This window comes from Sylvia atricapilla, chromosome 7 (assembly GCF_009819655.1).
Source record: "Sylvia atricapilla isolate bSylAtr1 chromosome 7, bSylAtr1.pri, whole genome shotgun sequence".
Taxonomy (NCBI): Eukaryota; Metazoa; Chordata; class Aves; order Passeriformes; family Sylviidae; genus Sylvia; species Sylvia atricapilla.
In genome coordinates this window covers 22,031,057-22,048,079 of record NC_089146.1, presented here as the reverse complement: position 1 = coordinate 22,048,079, position 17,023 = coordinate 22,031,057, and the positions used below count along the sequence as shown (strand labels likewise).

Here is a 17,023-nt window from a genome sequence, read left to right as displayed (position 1 = left end):
ATGGCCTGAGGGATAGAAGAGGTCACAGATACTACCACAGCCTAGAAACTGCTGTGGAAATGGTGTCAGTGTGTGTTGCCAAGAGACAAGCACAGGAATTCATTTCTTAACCTGTTGTAAAATCCACGAAGTGAAGCCTGTTCACTCTGTCTCTCTAGAAAACCTCAGTACTTCCCTCTCAATGCACAGGAGTCACACCAACCATTTTGTATCTGTAAGCTCTGTTTAGCTACCTGGAATGATTCTGAAGCATTTCTCACAGGCCTTACATGCATGCTGAGATTTCAAAAATTTAGCTTAAATATATTTTGAAATGTTTTTATCAAGTCAGAGCATCTGCGACTAAATGTGCTTTTACAATCTCAGACTGTGAACAAGAACACAGTGCTCCAAAAGCTACCATGGAACAAGTGAGCCCTAGATCTGGTTATGCCTACCCATGTCCAAGCTCTTTGTCTTCCTGAATTCTGAGATAACAGAACTCAGTTTAGAACTTACTGAAATAACATTTAAACGCAAATCTTGGTATTTTCAGCTGAGGAAGACCAGGAAGTTGCATGAAGTCAGATAATAATTATTATCTATTTAACCATGGCAAATATGACCTGAATCTGTTTTGTGTCTGTTTTGACTGAAATGAATTAAACTCAAATAAAACAGCTTTTTTTCAACACACTTTTCCAACATTATTCACTTTTTTAGCAAAGTAGGGATTTTACCAGTAAAAATAGTTGTGAATACTACTTTGCACAGGCCACAAGAAGTCTATACAATTGAACAAAAACAAGTATATAATTTTAGTTAAATCTGAGCATACACCTTCAAGGGACTATTTCCAAACTAAATGCATGATTTAATGAAAAACAAATTATTTTTTAAAAGCATGGTTAATTGCTCTTGATTGTGGAAGACTGAAACTGAAATACGTAACTGTACCAAGATAAATTTTCCCATTTATTGCTACACCTTTGTTCAAACTTCTTTACTACTACCACAATCACATTTATACCATTAGGAGCACTGTGTTAGTAGCATCAATTACCTTAATGAGTGATGCATCTACTATCAACATTGATAGTTCAAACTTTGTTATTTGGACTTCAAAGCAGATGAAAAATTTTGTCCAATGTGGTTTTTTGATGTGTGTACTAAAAAGATATATTTCTTAAAGACACTGTTTTACAGAAAAATAGATTTAGAAAACAATGCTTTACTACATTGTATTATTCTTCATTGGAAAACATCAATCATCTTGCCTACCTTTTCTTTGTTCTTTCAGCACTGAGTGGAAGCTCAGAAATTTACTAAGGAAATTTCATCCTTGAGACTGAAACCTAGAGGCTTATGGTCTAACTAGAAGCAAAATACTTAAAAGTATACAGCATGCTCAATTCTGATTTAAAAGTAATGAGAAAAAAACCTATTATCATTAGGAAGAGTACCAGCTGAGTTTTGAAAAAAACATATTTTAAAGAACTGTTTTATTCAAAGGAAATTACCTTCTCCCGATACAAACTTATTGCACACCTTTCATGACTACCCTGGGATCCTGTGCTGAGTGTAAAGCTAGAAAACACACTAGCACAAATCAGACATTGTGCAATTCTGGCTTCTTACAGCTGTTGCCTGCTTACTGGATATAAACTTCACATTCACAAACCTGGTGCCTGAAGGGGGTTAACAATCAAATACAAAAGGAAAACAGCACTGAATAAATGTCTCAAGACTATTTCAAGTCATATATAGATTTATCACTTTTCTGTTAGTCAGTCTCATAAGACCATCGGACTCAGGATCTGCTCACATGTCTGCAGTAAAGCAACTACAGAACCACAAAGAGGGACCAAGATTTTGTTGACATTTGTTAAATGAGGCAAATCACACAGTATCAAATTAAGCCCCAAGTGTGGGGTACTCTAGGGATGAGTTTAGTCTCAAACTTCTGGAAACTACAAAGCTAATAGGAACCTGTAATTTCCACCATTGAGTCAGTGAAGAAAATACTTTTTAGTTTGTCATTTGCAAATTCAGTCTGTAGCGTGATGCTTATTTATACCATCCCTCTCTGTAAGGAGGTTGAATTCAGGGAGGAAAGTTATGGCTTTTCAAAAACTCTTTTTAAAAGATTCCCTAGGATGAAAATACAAAATTATGGATGCCATTATGCCTTATGGATTGCCATTGCTCTTTTTCCTTGATTCCAGCCCCAATCACATCATCTCTATGTTGCACTCCCTAACTTTTGCTCCACTGAAGAGTAAGACCATCATGGCATTGCAAATCACTTCCAACTTGAGCATGAGCAGCATAACCCAACCATAAATCAAGGTTCTAGTAAATGCTGCTTATCTGAAATGAAAGGCAAAACTCATGTTGACTTCAATGAAGGCAGTCTTCAAGATGATGGTGTTGTGAAGTGTTTCTAGTTCATGTTCCTTTATCACTAATTTAGAGTTATAACAACATACACTAAAATACATGATATGAACATTTCCAGAGCTTCGTATGAACTCTGCTCAACTCATTGCTAGAGAGGTTTTTGCATATATAAGCATTATTCCAGCAAGAGTTTCTAGAAATACTTTCTGAAGGGCACATTTCTAGTTCATCACCTAGAAATACCTGAACCAAACTTCAGAAGTTAAAAGTAGCTACACCTGGGACAAGGATAGAGATGCCCCTCACAAAACAAGGTGGCTGGAACAGAACAGTCACTGTGACCAGTGACAAGAAGTTACTAGTGTGATGTATGGATGTAAACAGATGTTCTCAGTTTTGGACTGAGATGTTTGGAAGAAGAGAAAATGGTCTTTCTAGGTAACACTCTTAACTTCTCTCTATTTTCCATCCTCTGAAATAATTCTATGGAGTCAGAGCGATTAGCTTACCATCAAAATGCTCAAGTTTTTCTTAAAATGGGTAGATTTTTACAATTCTTTTCCTTACATAGTACAGTACATTTTTGGAAGGAATTCTTTGGATAGTTGCACAATAAGCCTGTCTGGAATGGGAGAGAACACATTCAAGATGCTGAGGAGGATAATGGGATCAGGTAACTGTGTGGAGACAAAAAGTTTTCCTGCAGACAACCTGTGCTTTTTTTTTTTTTTTTTAATTTCAATGAATTTCTAAGCTCAGTCAAGAACCACAGAGATCCCAACTAGGGACAATGAATACAATTCCCCAGAATATAAAATGTGCAAATTATTTCTGTCCAACCTTATAAACACATGTACTCTGGTTTACTGTAAACTTGTCTTTTACTATGTACATATTTTGCAGTCTTAGTGCATACAGAATAAATCTAACTAAACTGATTAGAATTAGCAATCATTGATGGTGATGAAAATCAGCTCATAAGCTACTGAAACCTTTTAAAGGGCGACAGACCTGTGCTTGCTGAAGAATACAGTGCCAAGGTACACATTAGCAGCAAACAATTAGCAGGTCCTACTTCTTCTGCTTTAGAAGCAGAAGGTTCTACATCAGTCTATTAATTTCATATACTGACACTAAACTGCAGCTTATCTAGTGTCTGCTAATAAGACAATTTCATGTCTACTCTGTTTAATACAGTTAACTGATTTCCTTCTTACTCTGCCATCAACAGGCTTGGACAAAAATTAAGTGTTCCCATTTTAAAGTTTGCTTGCAACAACCTGAGAACAAGGTTTTGATGTGGCAGAATCTGCCTGCTCACTACAGTTTATATCAATCTACAGTCCTGCCTACAAACCCACACAACTTCTAGAAATATTGGTTCTTCTCAGAGCTGCCAAAGCACCAGTTTTGCGGCTACCAAATGATAAAGTTCAAAGCCCACTCGGATACAATTTAGCAAGATTGACAAGACTTCATTAGTTCTAGGTTTTGTTACCTAATACCATACAAAATAACCAGAATTCAAGTATCACATAGGTATTATCTGCTACTGCTAAATGCTTACACTGTAGATAAGCCATGCTATCTATAAGAAATGTTGCCGTCTTCTGTGAACTCTCTCTTACACAAAGAGCTTTCTTTCATGATACAGAAGCCTACTAGTGGAATTACTCATATTGCCACATTAGTCTCCAAGGGAATACCAGTAATACAGGTAGTTATCACAATTTAGTTGTAAACTGTTGTGTGCATTGTGACCCTGAATTCCATTTGATATGGGAAAACAAAACATAGACTCACTTCTATTTCTTGTTTGACCAAAGCAAACAGATTGTGGCCTAAACATGTCTCTTTCTTGTTAAATATTATAATACCCTGTCTGGCACAGCCAGGTTTTACTCCTAGGCAGACAGACCTTTAAGCACTGGTAGAAAACATGTAATCTTAATGAAAATAATTCTCCAAAATGTTGAAATACAAAATCTCTCAATTATAAGTAGAAGCTTCAAGTATGGAAATTAAATACAACTGAGTTGAAATTTGAAAAGCAATGTTACAGAAATATGGTTAAAGAAAGCACCTAAACCATTAGAATCATCCAATAAACTTAGAAAATATTTTTGGTGCTCTCTGACAAGCATACAATGCTGCAATACAGGGACTCACCTAAAACATACACTCATTAGAAGACACAAAATTTGGCAGATACGTCAAGCATATCATTCCAGAGTAAAAACTGTCCTAAAAATGAAGGTTTTACAAGCTTCAATTTAAAGCCATTTCAAACTGTTTTCAGTGCCATAATGATATTTCATTTTAAAAGTCTTCTTCCAAGGTTAATTTTGTTCTTTTCATTTAAGTCCATGGTTTCACTAATCTCTTTTGATGCTGAGCTCCCTAAGACTAGGGGGAGGGAGGTGCTGAATCACAGCAAATGTTGTATTTCCTCACAGAATATATCACTGAACCAGCTTGAATACTTCATGAATAAGATTGCGAAGATCATAACAGTCAAATACAAAGTCTGCTTTTTAAAATCTGTAACATAGTAATATCAATTAAAATAGGTGACCACATCAACATTTTAACCTAAAGAGCCATTAGGAATGTATACAATTTACGTAATGAGTATTTTTGAGTACAGAAAAATCCATCTTCAAGATATTCCTGTCACCTCCTGTTATTGATTTGCAGATTATTAGTCAGCAATTTTTCCATCACTATTTAAATAAGGATGAGAAGCAGAACTTCTGTTTTAGGAGATTCTCCTACCTCCCCCAGTGTAATTATGTACTATTACCCATCTTTCATTCAGCAAAGGCAATTCACTTCTATTATCATTTGTGTTTAATAAAAACTGAAGATTTCTCCAGAATTACTGAACGAGTGGACATGGAGTGGACAGTGAGCTGTTTTAGGGCCTGTAGAACAGCTAAAAACTATGAATTAAATTAATATTTCTACATGTTCAGAGGGGCTCCATAGTGGGAAGATTGCTTATATTACTGGATTCTGTATATTTGAGTATTAAAACCTACAGTCACTGATCCCTGGATCCCTATTTTTCTTTTATTTCTTTTATAAAATCAAGATCTCTGAAAACAGGAAACTTTCACTGGATCTCAGATATTTCGTTTCATGTGTGTAGGTCAAATGGCTCTGTGTTCTCTCTGCTGAAACAGAGCAATGTAATTTCAGGCTGTGTAATTTTATAGCAAGGACTGCAAGACAGTTTCAAGATGTCACTGACTGTAATACAAATCAATATTAAATTATCTGTACAGGAAACATTTTCAAAAGATGGTCCATCATGCTTTCTCATAGGATTGTGGATTTCTAGGATCATTCTTTACTAACTACTATAAGCTATTAGAGTTTATCTCCCTCTTCAATTATTTACAGGTCAAAACAGCCAAGTGATACTGCTTCATATATATTCCATGTTATGTACTTGGTTTGTAACTTACTGTTGCCACACAAAACCATGATGGCAAAGTTTCTGAATAAAGAATGAGAGAATGTACTTCATTTGAGAAAGTACATAAAATCAGGCAGCTAAGCGATGCAGAAGGCTGTCCTTTAGGCATTCCACCTTTCTTTAAAATAATGCATTAAATATATATATGTAAACAGTGCTGCAGTGATTGCTCTGCAGCTTAATCTTTAAATGGCTATAGTCTGTACATCTTTAGCCTGATGTTCATTACATATTTAACAGATTAGTAATTTCAAATCACCTACAGACCTTCATTGCATTTCTATCAATTTCTGTATATATGAAAGCATATTTCAAAGCCTCCTCATTGCTGCCTTGTAAAATGTCTCATGACTGTCAAATGGAATTTATTTTTCAGCCAAGGAGTCTAAAATACATTTCACAATACAGTAACACAAATACAATAAAAAGAAGAGCCTATCAAGTGTGCAGATAAAGGGAAGGGAATTCTTTCCTGTCACTGCCAAGCAGGCAAGACAGTTCAATTGGAAAAAAAAAAAAAATCACAACCAAGCCCACACCACGGTTATAAGCTCTAAAAAAAAGTTCACACATTGAAGCCTCATATGGGTCTGTTTTGATTTGTGAGGAGTGTCACTGGTGGTTGGAAAGGCTTATGCTAAATGTTCCAGACAGCTGATGCAACCACCTCTGCATCTGCCAGTTTGCAGCATGATGTTTCTAGAGCAGTGGGGCTGGCTGCCCTTAAAGACTTGAAGGAGAAAGGGAAAAAGGTGGAGAATCCTCCACCGCAAGAACTACTAACATCAATATCCCCGCAAACAGCAGCTACCCGTGTACAACATTAATCATAACGAGCTGGACCCTTAATGCGTTTTTTAATCCAGTTTGAAAACTGCGAGGTGGCAGCTCACAAAGGTCTAACTCCACAGACAATGAGTATCCACCCGAGTCCGACAGCTTCCCCAATGCCCGTATTTAATTGCAATTACGGCCATCCCCACCGCAGCAGCAAGCACGCCCTGCCACCCCTCGGGATGTCACAGCACCCCCGCCGCGGCTGAGGCACGACCATGGCAGCCCCAGCCGGCCGAACTTCGGCTCCGCTCCCCGCCTTCCAGGGGCTGCGCTGGGCGAAGGCAGAGGGAGCGCGGCCCGCAGCGCTCCGCTCTGCGGCGGGGTAGCCGAGGACGTGCTTGGGAAGGAGGAGACACGCCGAGAGCCCTGGGGAAGAGGAGGGACCGACAGCAGGAGTGGGAAAGGCGAGAGGGGAGTCAGGTCGGAGACTGCACGGTCGGGAGCCGGGGGAAGGGGTGGAAGCCCAGCGGGGACTCCCCGGGCGGCGGCGGGCGGCAGGAAAGGGGCTGCCGGCGCTTTCCTGTCTCCGTCCCCCGGTGCAGCCTGACCGCCTCCCCCGGGCCGTGCCCCAGCCGCGGGGCTCCCGCCCGGGCTCGGCCCTGTCCGGCCGCCCGGAGCGGGGCCAGCCCCAGACCCGCCGCGCCGCCCGGCGTGCCGGACCCTACCTTCGCCTGCAGATACTGGGGGTAGTAGTAGGTGGTGTACTGGGGGTACATCTGCTGTTTCCACACTTTGCCCATGAAGCTGGAAATGTAGCCTGCAGTGCAGGGATGGGGGGGTACTTTGGGGGGCTCCAGCCGCCTCTCCGTCTCTCTCTCTCTCCCCTCCTGCCTCTTCCTCTCCGGCGGCAGCGGCTGCTGCTGCTCCTCGGCCGAGCTCAGACCCTCCACCACCCAAAAGCCACAGCGGACCGGAGCGGGGGCAGGCACACTCGCTCTCTGCCCGGGAGTTCCTGCCAAGTCCCCGCCCGGCCGGGCCGAGCAGCAGCGGAGCGGCGGCGCGGGGAGCGCTCGGGGCCGGCGCGGCGGTGCCAGGCGGCGGGGCAGGGCTGGCGGAGGGGCGGGGGGCAGGGGCGAGGGGAGGCGCTTAGCCCCGCTCGGAGCCCGGGGCGAGCCCCAGCCGTGGCCCCGCGGCAGGGCAGCCCCCGGGCCAGGGGGCGGCGAGCGGCGCTGCCCGGCCCCAGGGCCGCTCCAGCGCCGGGGGAAGCTGCGGTGCCCGGCGGGAGCGGAGCGGAGGCTTCCCACGTTCTGGAGGAGAGGAGGAGGAGAAGGAGGGCTGCAGTGGCCGTATCGCGCCTGGCTCGGCTCTGACCTAATTAGCCCGGCTATGCTTTGTTATCGCCTTCTCTTTTGTGCATCCCGCTGCTGAGCAGTGGTGCAGGGTACAAGGGGAAAACTGGGTACAATTTTGGAAAACCAAATTTGGCTTCAATTCCGCCTGAAGGTACAGGGTCCATTTATCTGCCGGAGCCGAACAGACTGCAGTGCTAAAATCAGTTTACAGAGCAGCAACCACAAAGCCAGACCAAATTCTCTGTCTGGCCCATTGCACGTTCTTAAATTTGTACTTTAGCCAGTGGTGCTGAGCTCTCCAACAGGAAACATTCCTATTCTAGACAATAATAGCTATATTTTTTCACTTGAATATTTTCTCTGTGAAAGTTAATTTCCTGAACGTTAGAAGTAGGGACTGGCAGCATACTATGCTCTACTGTTGTGTGCAAAAAACTCAGTCCAGTGGGTTTACTTCTGACAAATCTATCTATTTTCAGCCCAAAGATAAGGTGATCCTCGGAGCATTAAGCAGATGCCATTTCTTTGTCACACTAATCACAATCATTTTTGTGTTGCGGCACTGTTAGATTAATAAGACATGTATATAAGGTCCACCAAAACTCCTGGTTTTATTAGCATCAGCCAAACTAGATGTGATAATAGAGGAAAGAAGTATTAAAAACCTGAAGGATGCACAGGCATCACAGTGTGATGGCAAAGGCAGCCTTTGTGCAGCCTGGTGCAGGCTGAGCAATGAGAGGTAACTGCAGATATTCTTCCAAATTCCAGCTGAGCAGAGGACAATTACGCAAATGACATTGCAGCTCTCCTTGCCAGCCATTAAGATCACTTTAAAAGTTGGTTTTTTCCAGGGAAGAGAATTGTACATGCTTTGTGGTCTACACACATTAAAGGACTAGTTGCATCTTTAGGAGAAGGCATTTTCCCCAGAAAAGGCATGGGAGCTTTTTAGGTTTGATTAGGTTGAAAGGGGGGGGTTATTTGGATTGTTTTGGGGTGGTTTTTTTTTTTTGTTTGTTAGCACACAGCTAGGATGACCATGAAAACAAGGAGAAACATAGAAAACATAGGAGTTGGTAATGTCTTCTGTGAGAGGTTCAAAGATTAAAGCTAGGGAAAAGCTGAGCAGAACAGAAATATCAGATATTTGATGGGGTTAAGAATGTGCATCTGGAGAAGCTGAAATGGCTGTGGCTAAAATCAGCTGTCTGCTGTTTACTGGTGTTTATGCAGTGGAAAAAGCATACAGGCATCAATTATCTCTGAAGAATGCCAGGTAATATGGCTCCAGGGTAGTGCATGGTCAGGGGACAGCAGAAACGAAGTTTCAGAGCTTCACGGGGAAGTGTTACTACAGGCCAGATACGTGAGGTTACTGTTGTAGACTGCTTTGAGAACTGCCAAATCGTGGTCTGAAGTTCTTGGTTGAACTACAAAGAATGTGGTGCTGGCCTCTCAAGCTGTCAGGTTACGGGTGCTAGTACACTTAGTTTCCTTCTAACAAAAACAAAACAACAAGAAGAAATAAAGACTGATGGATGCACTTTGTGGGGATTTTCCTGAGGAGAAGGAAAGAATGAGACCTGAAAGAAAACATTATACTGAAGACATCTGGAAATAAGGAGTGTTTTCCTAGAATCCATCTTTATGTAAACAGCAACTGTGGTTGTCACAAGTACATTGTGCAATCCTGAATTTGAAGAGAAGCATCCAGAAGGAAAAAAAAAAAAAAAAAACCACAACTTTTAAAAATGAGGAGAGGGGAATTGCAGCCTGTATCATTCCAGCATTTACAACTGCGACAGTCTCCAGCTTAACTGTGTCAAGTATAGGTAATGGCTGATAGCTGCCAGCGAGAGGAGCAGCAATGCACTCTGCCACAATGGCTTCTGGAAGTGATGAAAGAACAAATCCAGCTAAGAAAGTATTTGATTTCAACCATAACAGCTAAAGCTGATCTCCAAGTTCCTTCCCAGTCTCTCCTTGCAATGACTTAGAACTTTCTCAAATAAAGTCTTTTGCTCCAAAGAATAATCTCATCCCCAAACATGTGTTGCTGTTAATGTAATGATGAAACCAATCTGATTCCTTTTTCAACCAGAATATTTTCTAATTAAAGATGTACTTCCATTGGAATATCTGTGAAGCTGACATTAAAGAAGTTCAAATTTCATAGTTTAATATTTATCATTGAATTTAAAAAATAAGCCTGCAACTTAATACTGCAAACTTTTACAGTTCAGTGATCCCAGTGATGAACACTGAGAGTTTGAAAATAATACGCAGTTTTTATTTTAAAAAATGTTAGAAGATATAATTATTTCATTGGAATCATTTACATGAGCTTCAGTTAGAGTATTTTTAATTTTGTTTTAAAATTATATTTAAGGTGTTTACTGAATTAATCAATGAAGAATTCTTGGGTAAAAAAAATAAATTTAGCATCACACAAGACAATCTCTGCTTCTGTCTTTTTAATACATGGATTATTCAGCCAACTTAGTAATACGAATGCAAATTGTGCAATACAGACAGGATGGCATTGCAAATGAAACTTTAAACCAAATGACTAACTTCTTAACTTTTCATACTAATGGAAATGTTTGGATTTAATTACTTCTTTTATGTTAATTGCAAGGGCACATAAAAACCCTTAAATTGAAATGGTTTATGCCGTTTAGTGGTACCAACTCCTGTCATCATGATTAAATACTCACATGGTTTAAAATGTCCCCACATTTTTGCACCACACAAGGTATAGGATTAAGAAGGAAGATAAACACTGAGGTGTGTTCTGGAAGCAAGTAGACACCCAAAAGAGTAAAAAGCTGACTTCCTACAAAATGTTTAGGAAAACAGTACTCCTTAATTTTGGAGTTCATTATTAATAAAAAAATATTAAATTCTACTTTTTTCCCCCTTTACATTACTTTTTTATCATGGATATTCTCTAACTGCTCAGGAGTGATTAGAATATGAAGAAAACAAAGTTGGATTCTTGCTGCAAATGCCTGAGAAGCGCTGTAAGTGCTGCCATGTCAGAGTTTTAGGGCAACTCAGTTGAACTCCATCACTGGTTATGCACTGACTCTAATAGTGTTGTAAGACAAATCCCATTCATGCTGTACAGATTAACTTAAACATCAAGAGTTCTACCCTAAGCTAGAAAAAGTCAAATGCAATGCAGAATAGGAGGGAAATATATTTAAACCGTCTCACTTCAGGAATCAAGGGAACTGCTGTACTCTGCACCATTTGTGGTCTTTGCATTGGTTGAGCTGAAAGAGACAGACAGAAATTGTTATTACTATGACACCCAGGGCTATTTGAACAAGACTTTTTTTTTTTTTTTTTTTTTTTTTTTTCCTAGTTAAGATACTAGCTTGAGTTTTGGGAGATCTTTCTTCAAAACCGGATGTACCACAGCATGTGGGTAAGAGGGTGAGCAAGTCGCTAAATTACCCTGTGCCTTACTTCTGTTTGCAAACTGTGTCAAACATTCACCCTATTCTTTGCCTGCACAGGGCACCACAATCACTCGCTAAGAATCTGCCGAGTTCGATTCACATAAAAGGACTAAAACAAATGGAAGCAGTGGCAATACATCAGTTGTGGATGCAGAGAGGCCAGGTGCTGCGTCCTAATTCACACACAAATGTTAACAAACCAAGAATCTATTTTACATCCTCAGACAGCACCTTAGGACTACAGAAATGCAGGAAGGTTTAAGCTGTCCACCAAAACCTCTTTCCTCTTCCCCACGCCTTCAGCACACACTGTTCCAATTACTTGTAAAACCTCCTTGTTGTAATGCCACCCTTAGCCCCATCACAGGGCCTTGACTGCTTTGCAACACAAATCAAAGACTCTTCAATTTAGGTCGCACTAGGCCACACTCAAGCACAAAGGCTAAATAAACGACCATTGTTCGTGGGCCACCAAGACGAAAAGCACTTGATTGTTTTCATCAATTAAATCAGCTCTCTAGCTTTAGTGGCTATTAACCCTTTCAGCAAATTCTTAAATATTTATTTCAACAGGGTGACTACAATTCTGTACTTTTGCAGTAGCTGTCCTGGTGTAACAGAACTTCCCTGGAACACTGCTGAATGTAGCGTGCCCTTGTTTATCCTTACAGCTGAACCATACATTGCACCGGCTCAGCTGCTCCTGACAGCTGCAGGCACCATAATTCACTTCTGAAAATCTACAGGACTATACACTATTCTAAGATTGTGCAAGTGAAGTGTTTAACTTGCACTAACATACAGGCATTTAATATACTTCTGCATTTGAGCCTCTCCTTTCATGGTTTCCTGTGCACCAGTCAGTGCTCTCACTATTGGCAATGGACACCCACAAAAGATGCCACCAGACTGCTCATGAAAATGGCTTGTGTTTGCAGCTAAACATATCTCCATGAATTTGGGTAGTAACATTTTTCTTATGTTTAGATAGGTCTGAGAGTATCCTTTCTCACATAAGGAGAACTTTTCTATATTTTCTACATTTTCTATATTTTCTACGTAAAATTTTCTTTATTTTCTATATTCTGGTTTACCCCAAGATGCCCAGCTAACAGAGATGATTGCATACTAGAATCAATTTGGTTTTTTCCAGCATTCTTCATAAAACCTTGTGAGGCACCTCTTGTTGGTCCAGCTCTATTGATCTATTTATGTTTTATGTAAATAATCTTCTCATTGATGGCAAAAGTGAGTTGTATTACACAACTGTGTTCACTCTAGGGTGGAGTTAGTTAAGAATCCCACTTCTATTCATATATTATTTATCAGAAACTTCCATCCCTAACTATCCTGGAGTCTCTCTGGCAATAGTCTCTCTCCACTATGTGAGCAGATGAACAAGGAACAGAATAATTGTACCTCTATAAAATATTGACCAGATACAATTCTTTCATTAGGACATTCTCTTCCAGTTTTCTCATCTCAGTTTCAGGGCAGTATTTGCCATTCCTCTCCTTTCTCCTTAAACACCAAGCCCAGCCTGCTTTAGCTGCAGTATAATAAGAATAAGTCTGGGTGTCTTTTTACCAGCTTGACCAACCACAACCATGGTTGGTCCTGATGGAATTCAAACCACTGATTTTAAACATTTATAGATAATTTGGAACAAATGTGGGTTTTTTCCTGCCATGCAAACAAAAATTTAAAGTTTAATTGACACAGACAACAGCCATCTTGTTTCTAAAGACTTTAGGGACATATTGCACTATCTCTAGGAACATCTTTAGCAAGTGAAGGATACACCCATCAGGCTTCATTCCAATATGACCCTAAATGCCCCTATTTTTTCCTATTTTTGGAATAAAACTATTCCAAAGCATGAAATGTCCACCTTCCAATCTATACACAGCTGTATTTCAGACAAGTTCTACAGCTTATAAACCACTTGGCAAATCTTTCCAGTGTCTCTAACTTCTCTTGCTGCTTCCATCACACACAGCAACGCCCTGAGCTGCCCCACGCCCTTGTGTGGTCCCACGTAAGGGTGAGCTGGTTTAATTCAAGTGCTGGCTGGCCAGATGGCCCAGGCTGAACCCATCTGGGGGCTCTCAAGCAGCACACCAGCTTCCTTGCCCTTTCCCACCTCCTGGCTTTCAAACAGCTCAGAGTCATCCTACCTGTGACCTCTGCTCTACCATCACCTTCCAATGAAATCTCCTGAAGGCTTCAAAAACTGATGGCATAAGGGATGATGAAGGTGAATAGAGAAAACAATTGCATGAGCTTTCTTTCCTTAAGAAAGCACATGAATAATTCAAAAAGCATAGGCAATTTACCCATAATCAAATATACAATATTAGGTTCTACATTTTTGATGTCCTAAATTTGTAATTTAATGAAACTAGAGAATAAGTAATTTTATTGAAATTTTGAACCCCTTTTTTCACATGAGCCAAATACTTGCAGTATTTATCTCAACATGTACCTATCAGTGTAGTTTTTATTTTATTTTCTTTACACATAGAAAGGACCAGACCACATTGCCATTTTGAATTAGCCTGTTGAGCTTCATTCACAACTTATCATGTTTATCACAAACTATTTGTAAATGCTGGACACTCTGCCTGTGTACATGCAGATTAACACAGTGCAATATATTGTCAGAATTAATAGATGATGTGTCTCTACTGCATATTTCAGAAACACATTAAAGTGTCAGCACCCTGTAAAAATGGATCTCCTGTAAAAATGGAAGCTTCCTCCCTGGCTTTGAATCCATCTCTGTGGTCTAGACTTTCTAGATGAAATGCAAGCTGGGGTGATTCATTCTAGCTGATGATCCTGCTGTGGAAGCCCCAGCATTCCCTGCTGAAATAGTCCTCAAGTCATGCAACACTGACAAAGCAAAGTTGAGCAGCTTCATTTATTTTCCTCTGTCTGGCAGATGGTAATGCCAGTGCTGATGGGAATTTGTGGAACTAAAAGCAAGGCCCAGGTAGATGTCCCACTTATGGTGTATTTCCCAGGTGATAAAAAGTTTTCTTATTTCTGAAAATTTATAGAGGAAGAGTGTCAATTTGATAAACTGAGATTCTTCTGGGTCCATTTTGTGATGTTTCAGGACATGCAAAATTACTGACTGAGGAGACAAACACTTTTGCATTTAATAATAAACATTTATGATATTTATAAGCCATCCTTTTACCATGATAATGTCAGTATTTTTTGATTAATCTTTGCAATACTTTTCTGAAACTATTTTTTGAGTGCATTCACAGACATGAAACTGGGATGAGAAAGGTCTGTGTGACTCTTACAAGATTATAAAGGACATAATTTTTCTTGCAAACAATAGAAATAAAATAATATATATTAGGAAAAAAAACCAACATAATTTCGGACTTTCTGATTCCACGGATAGTTCTCCAGTTTTGGATCAGCCTAATGAATTTGTTGTTTCTAACATAAATAAGTTAATACAGTAATAAAAAAATTTGAATTCTCATCTGTAGATTTAACTGTTTTGAATCTTTCTGGTTTCCTAAATTATGAGTCTTATCTTAATATAGTTCTTCCCTTCCTTAGGATTTCACGTCTGTCAGAAACATTGTCATACCAAAAAAGCAAAATGCTCATAGCATTTAAAAACCTTTCCAGTTCTTGTGTTTCACAAAAACTCTTTATAAACCAGTGTTTTTATTTTGGTGGAAAGCTACCCAAATAAAAATATTGCATTTGCAGTTCTAGTCTCTGGGGTTTTAATCCACTGAGAAACTTATGAAAGTACTCACTGATTGTGGGATAATATTTCTATCAGATGCTAGCAGTATTTATTGCATAATTTTGTGAATTTTGACTGGTTTTGAAAATAATTTGGTGTTTATAAAGCACTTTGGCTTCCATTTTCACTAGTGGAGACACAAAGACATCAAATCTCCAAACATATGTTCCGAAGGGACCTAAAAACTGTAAATAAACAAGGCAAAGTCTGAGCTGTAATCAACACATCTCCAGCAATGAAGAATGTTAATAACTTTTTCTCAGGGGACAGAGACTAGCAAGTATTTGATAAACCTTGCAACCATCTTTAGAATTTGTAGCTTCAGATTTTTATACTTTAATACTGGCTGATCAAATATATTAGGAATTCACAAAGGTTTTATAGTTTTAGTTTATCATAATTTCAAGTGCATTTACAACCTTAGACTCCCTACAAAACTTAACAAACGCCAGCATGTGTGACTACAGCTGTAGGACAGAATTTTCAGAATATCACAGACAGTTCTGTGCATGGGACAGCCCTGCCAGGCAGGAGCAACAGTGTCTTGGACAAAACAGTATGTGGGCAACCTGGATACTCAGATCTCACCACAGTCTTCAGCTTCTTCACAAAAGGAAGAGGAGGGGCAGGCACTGATCTCTCTGTGGTGACAAGGGAACGGCAAGAAGCTGCGTAAGGGCAGGTTTAGGTTGGATATTAGAAGCACTGGAACAGGGTCCTCAGGGAAATGGTCACAACTCCAGCCTGACAGAGTTCATGAAGCGTTTGGACAATGCTCTTGGGCACGTGGTGTGACCCTTGGGAATGGTGCTGTGCAGGGCAGGGAGTTGATGTCCTGGTGGGTCCCTTCCAAATCAGCAGATTCTGTCATTCTGTGAAGCCACAATTCCTGACGGCTCAGGACCAGCCCCGTGCAGGCGGTGCCTCTGGCGGGTGTGGCACTGCTGTGTCCCCGGGCAGTGTGTGCCCCTGGGCGCTGCTGTGGGCCCGGGCAGTGTGTGCCCCTGGGCGCTGCTGTGGGCCCGGGCAGTGTGTGCCCTGAGCCCTGTGTGCCCGGGCAGTGTGTGCCCCTGGGCACTGTGTGCCCCGGTGAGTGTGTGCCCCTGGGCACTGTGTGCCCCGGGCAGTGCCGTGCCCCGGGCAGTGCCGTGCCCCGGGCAGTGCCGTGTCCCCGGACACCGTGTGCCCCTGGGCACTGTGTGCCCGGGCAGTGCTGTGTCCCGGGCAGTGCTGAGCCCTGGGCACTGTGTCCCCCGGCAGTGCCGTGCCCCGGGCAGTGCCGTGTCCCCGGACACCGTGTGCCCCTGGGCACTGTGTGCCCGGGCAGTGCCGTGCCCCGGGCAGTGCCGTGTCCCTGGACACTGTGTGCCCCGGGCAGTGCTGTGCCCCGGGCAGTGCCGTGCCCCGGGCAGTGCCGTGTCCCCGGACCCCGTGTGTCCCTGGGCACCGTGTGCCCCGGGCAGTGCCGTGCCCCGGGCAGTGCCGTGTCCCCGGACCCCGTGTGTCCCTGGGCCGGGCCGTGTGGGCCGCTGCCATCGCGGGCGCTGCCGGGGCCGGGCCGCAGCGGGGCACAGCGCCCCCTAGCGGGATCCCGGGCCGAGCGGGAGGCGCGGGGAGCTCGGTACCGGCAAAAGGCCCTCAGCTCCACAGCCGGGGAAACACCAGCTCAGCCTCTTGATTCCAGTTCTGGCGTATGAAACGTTTGATGCTGCGAGGTGCCAGTGCTCCTCGCTGCCAGGGTGCCATGAGGGAGAGGATGTCCCAGAGGAGAGGCGGAGCAGCG

General features: G+C 41.9%; 1 protein-coding gene across 3 annotated transcripts in view; it reads right to left on the bottom strand.

Annotated features, from left to right (window-relative positions):
- RBMS1 (RNA binding motif single stranded interacting protein 1) overlaps positions 1-7,603 on the bottom strand; it is a 144,230-nt gene extending 136,627 nt beyond the window's left edge. For all 3 annotated transcript variants that reach the window (XM_066322897.1, XM_066322896.1, XM_066322898.1), the window contains exon 1: positions 7,363-7,603. In XM_066322897.1, the coding sequence (XP_066178994.1) occupies positions 7,363-7,437 (75 nt within the window). In that variant the 5' untranslated portion in view covers positions 7,438-7,603. The remainder of the gene's footprint in view (positions 1-7,362) is intronic.
- Between the last annotated feature and the right edge of the window lie 9,420 nt (positions 7,604-17,023).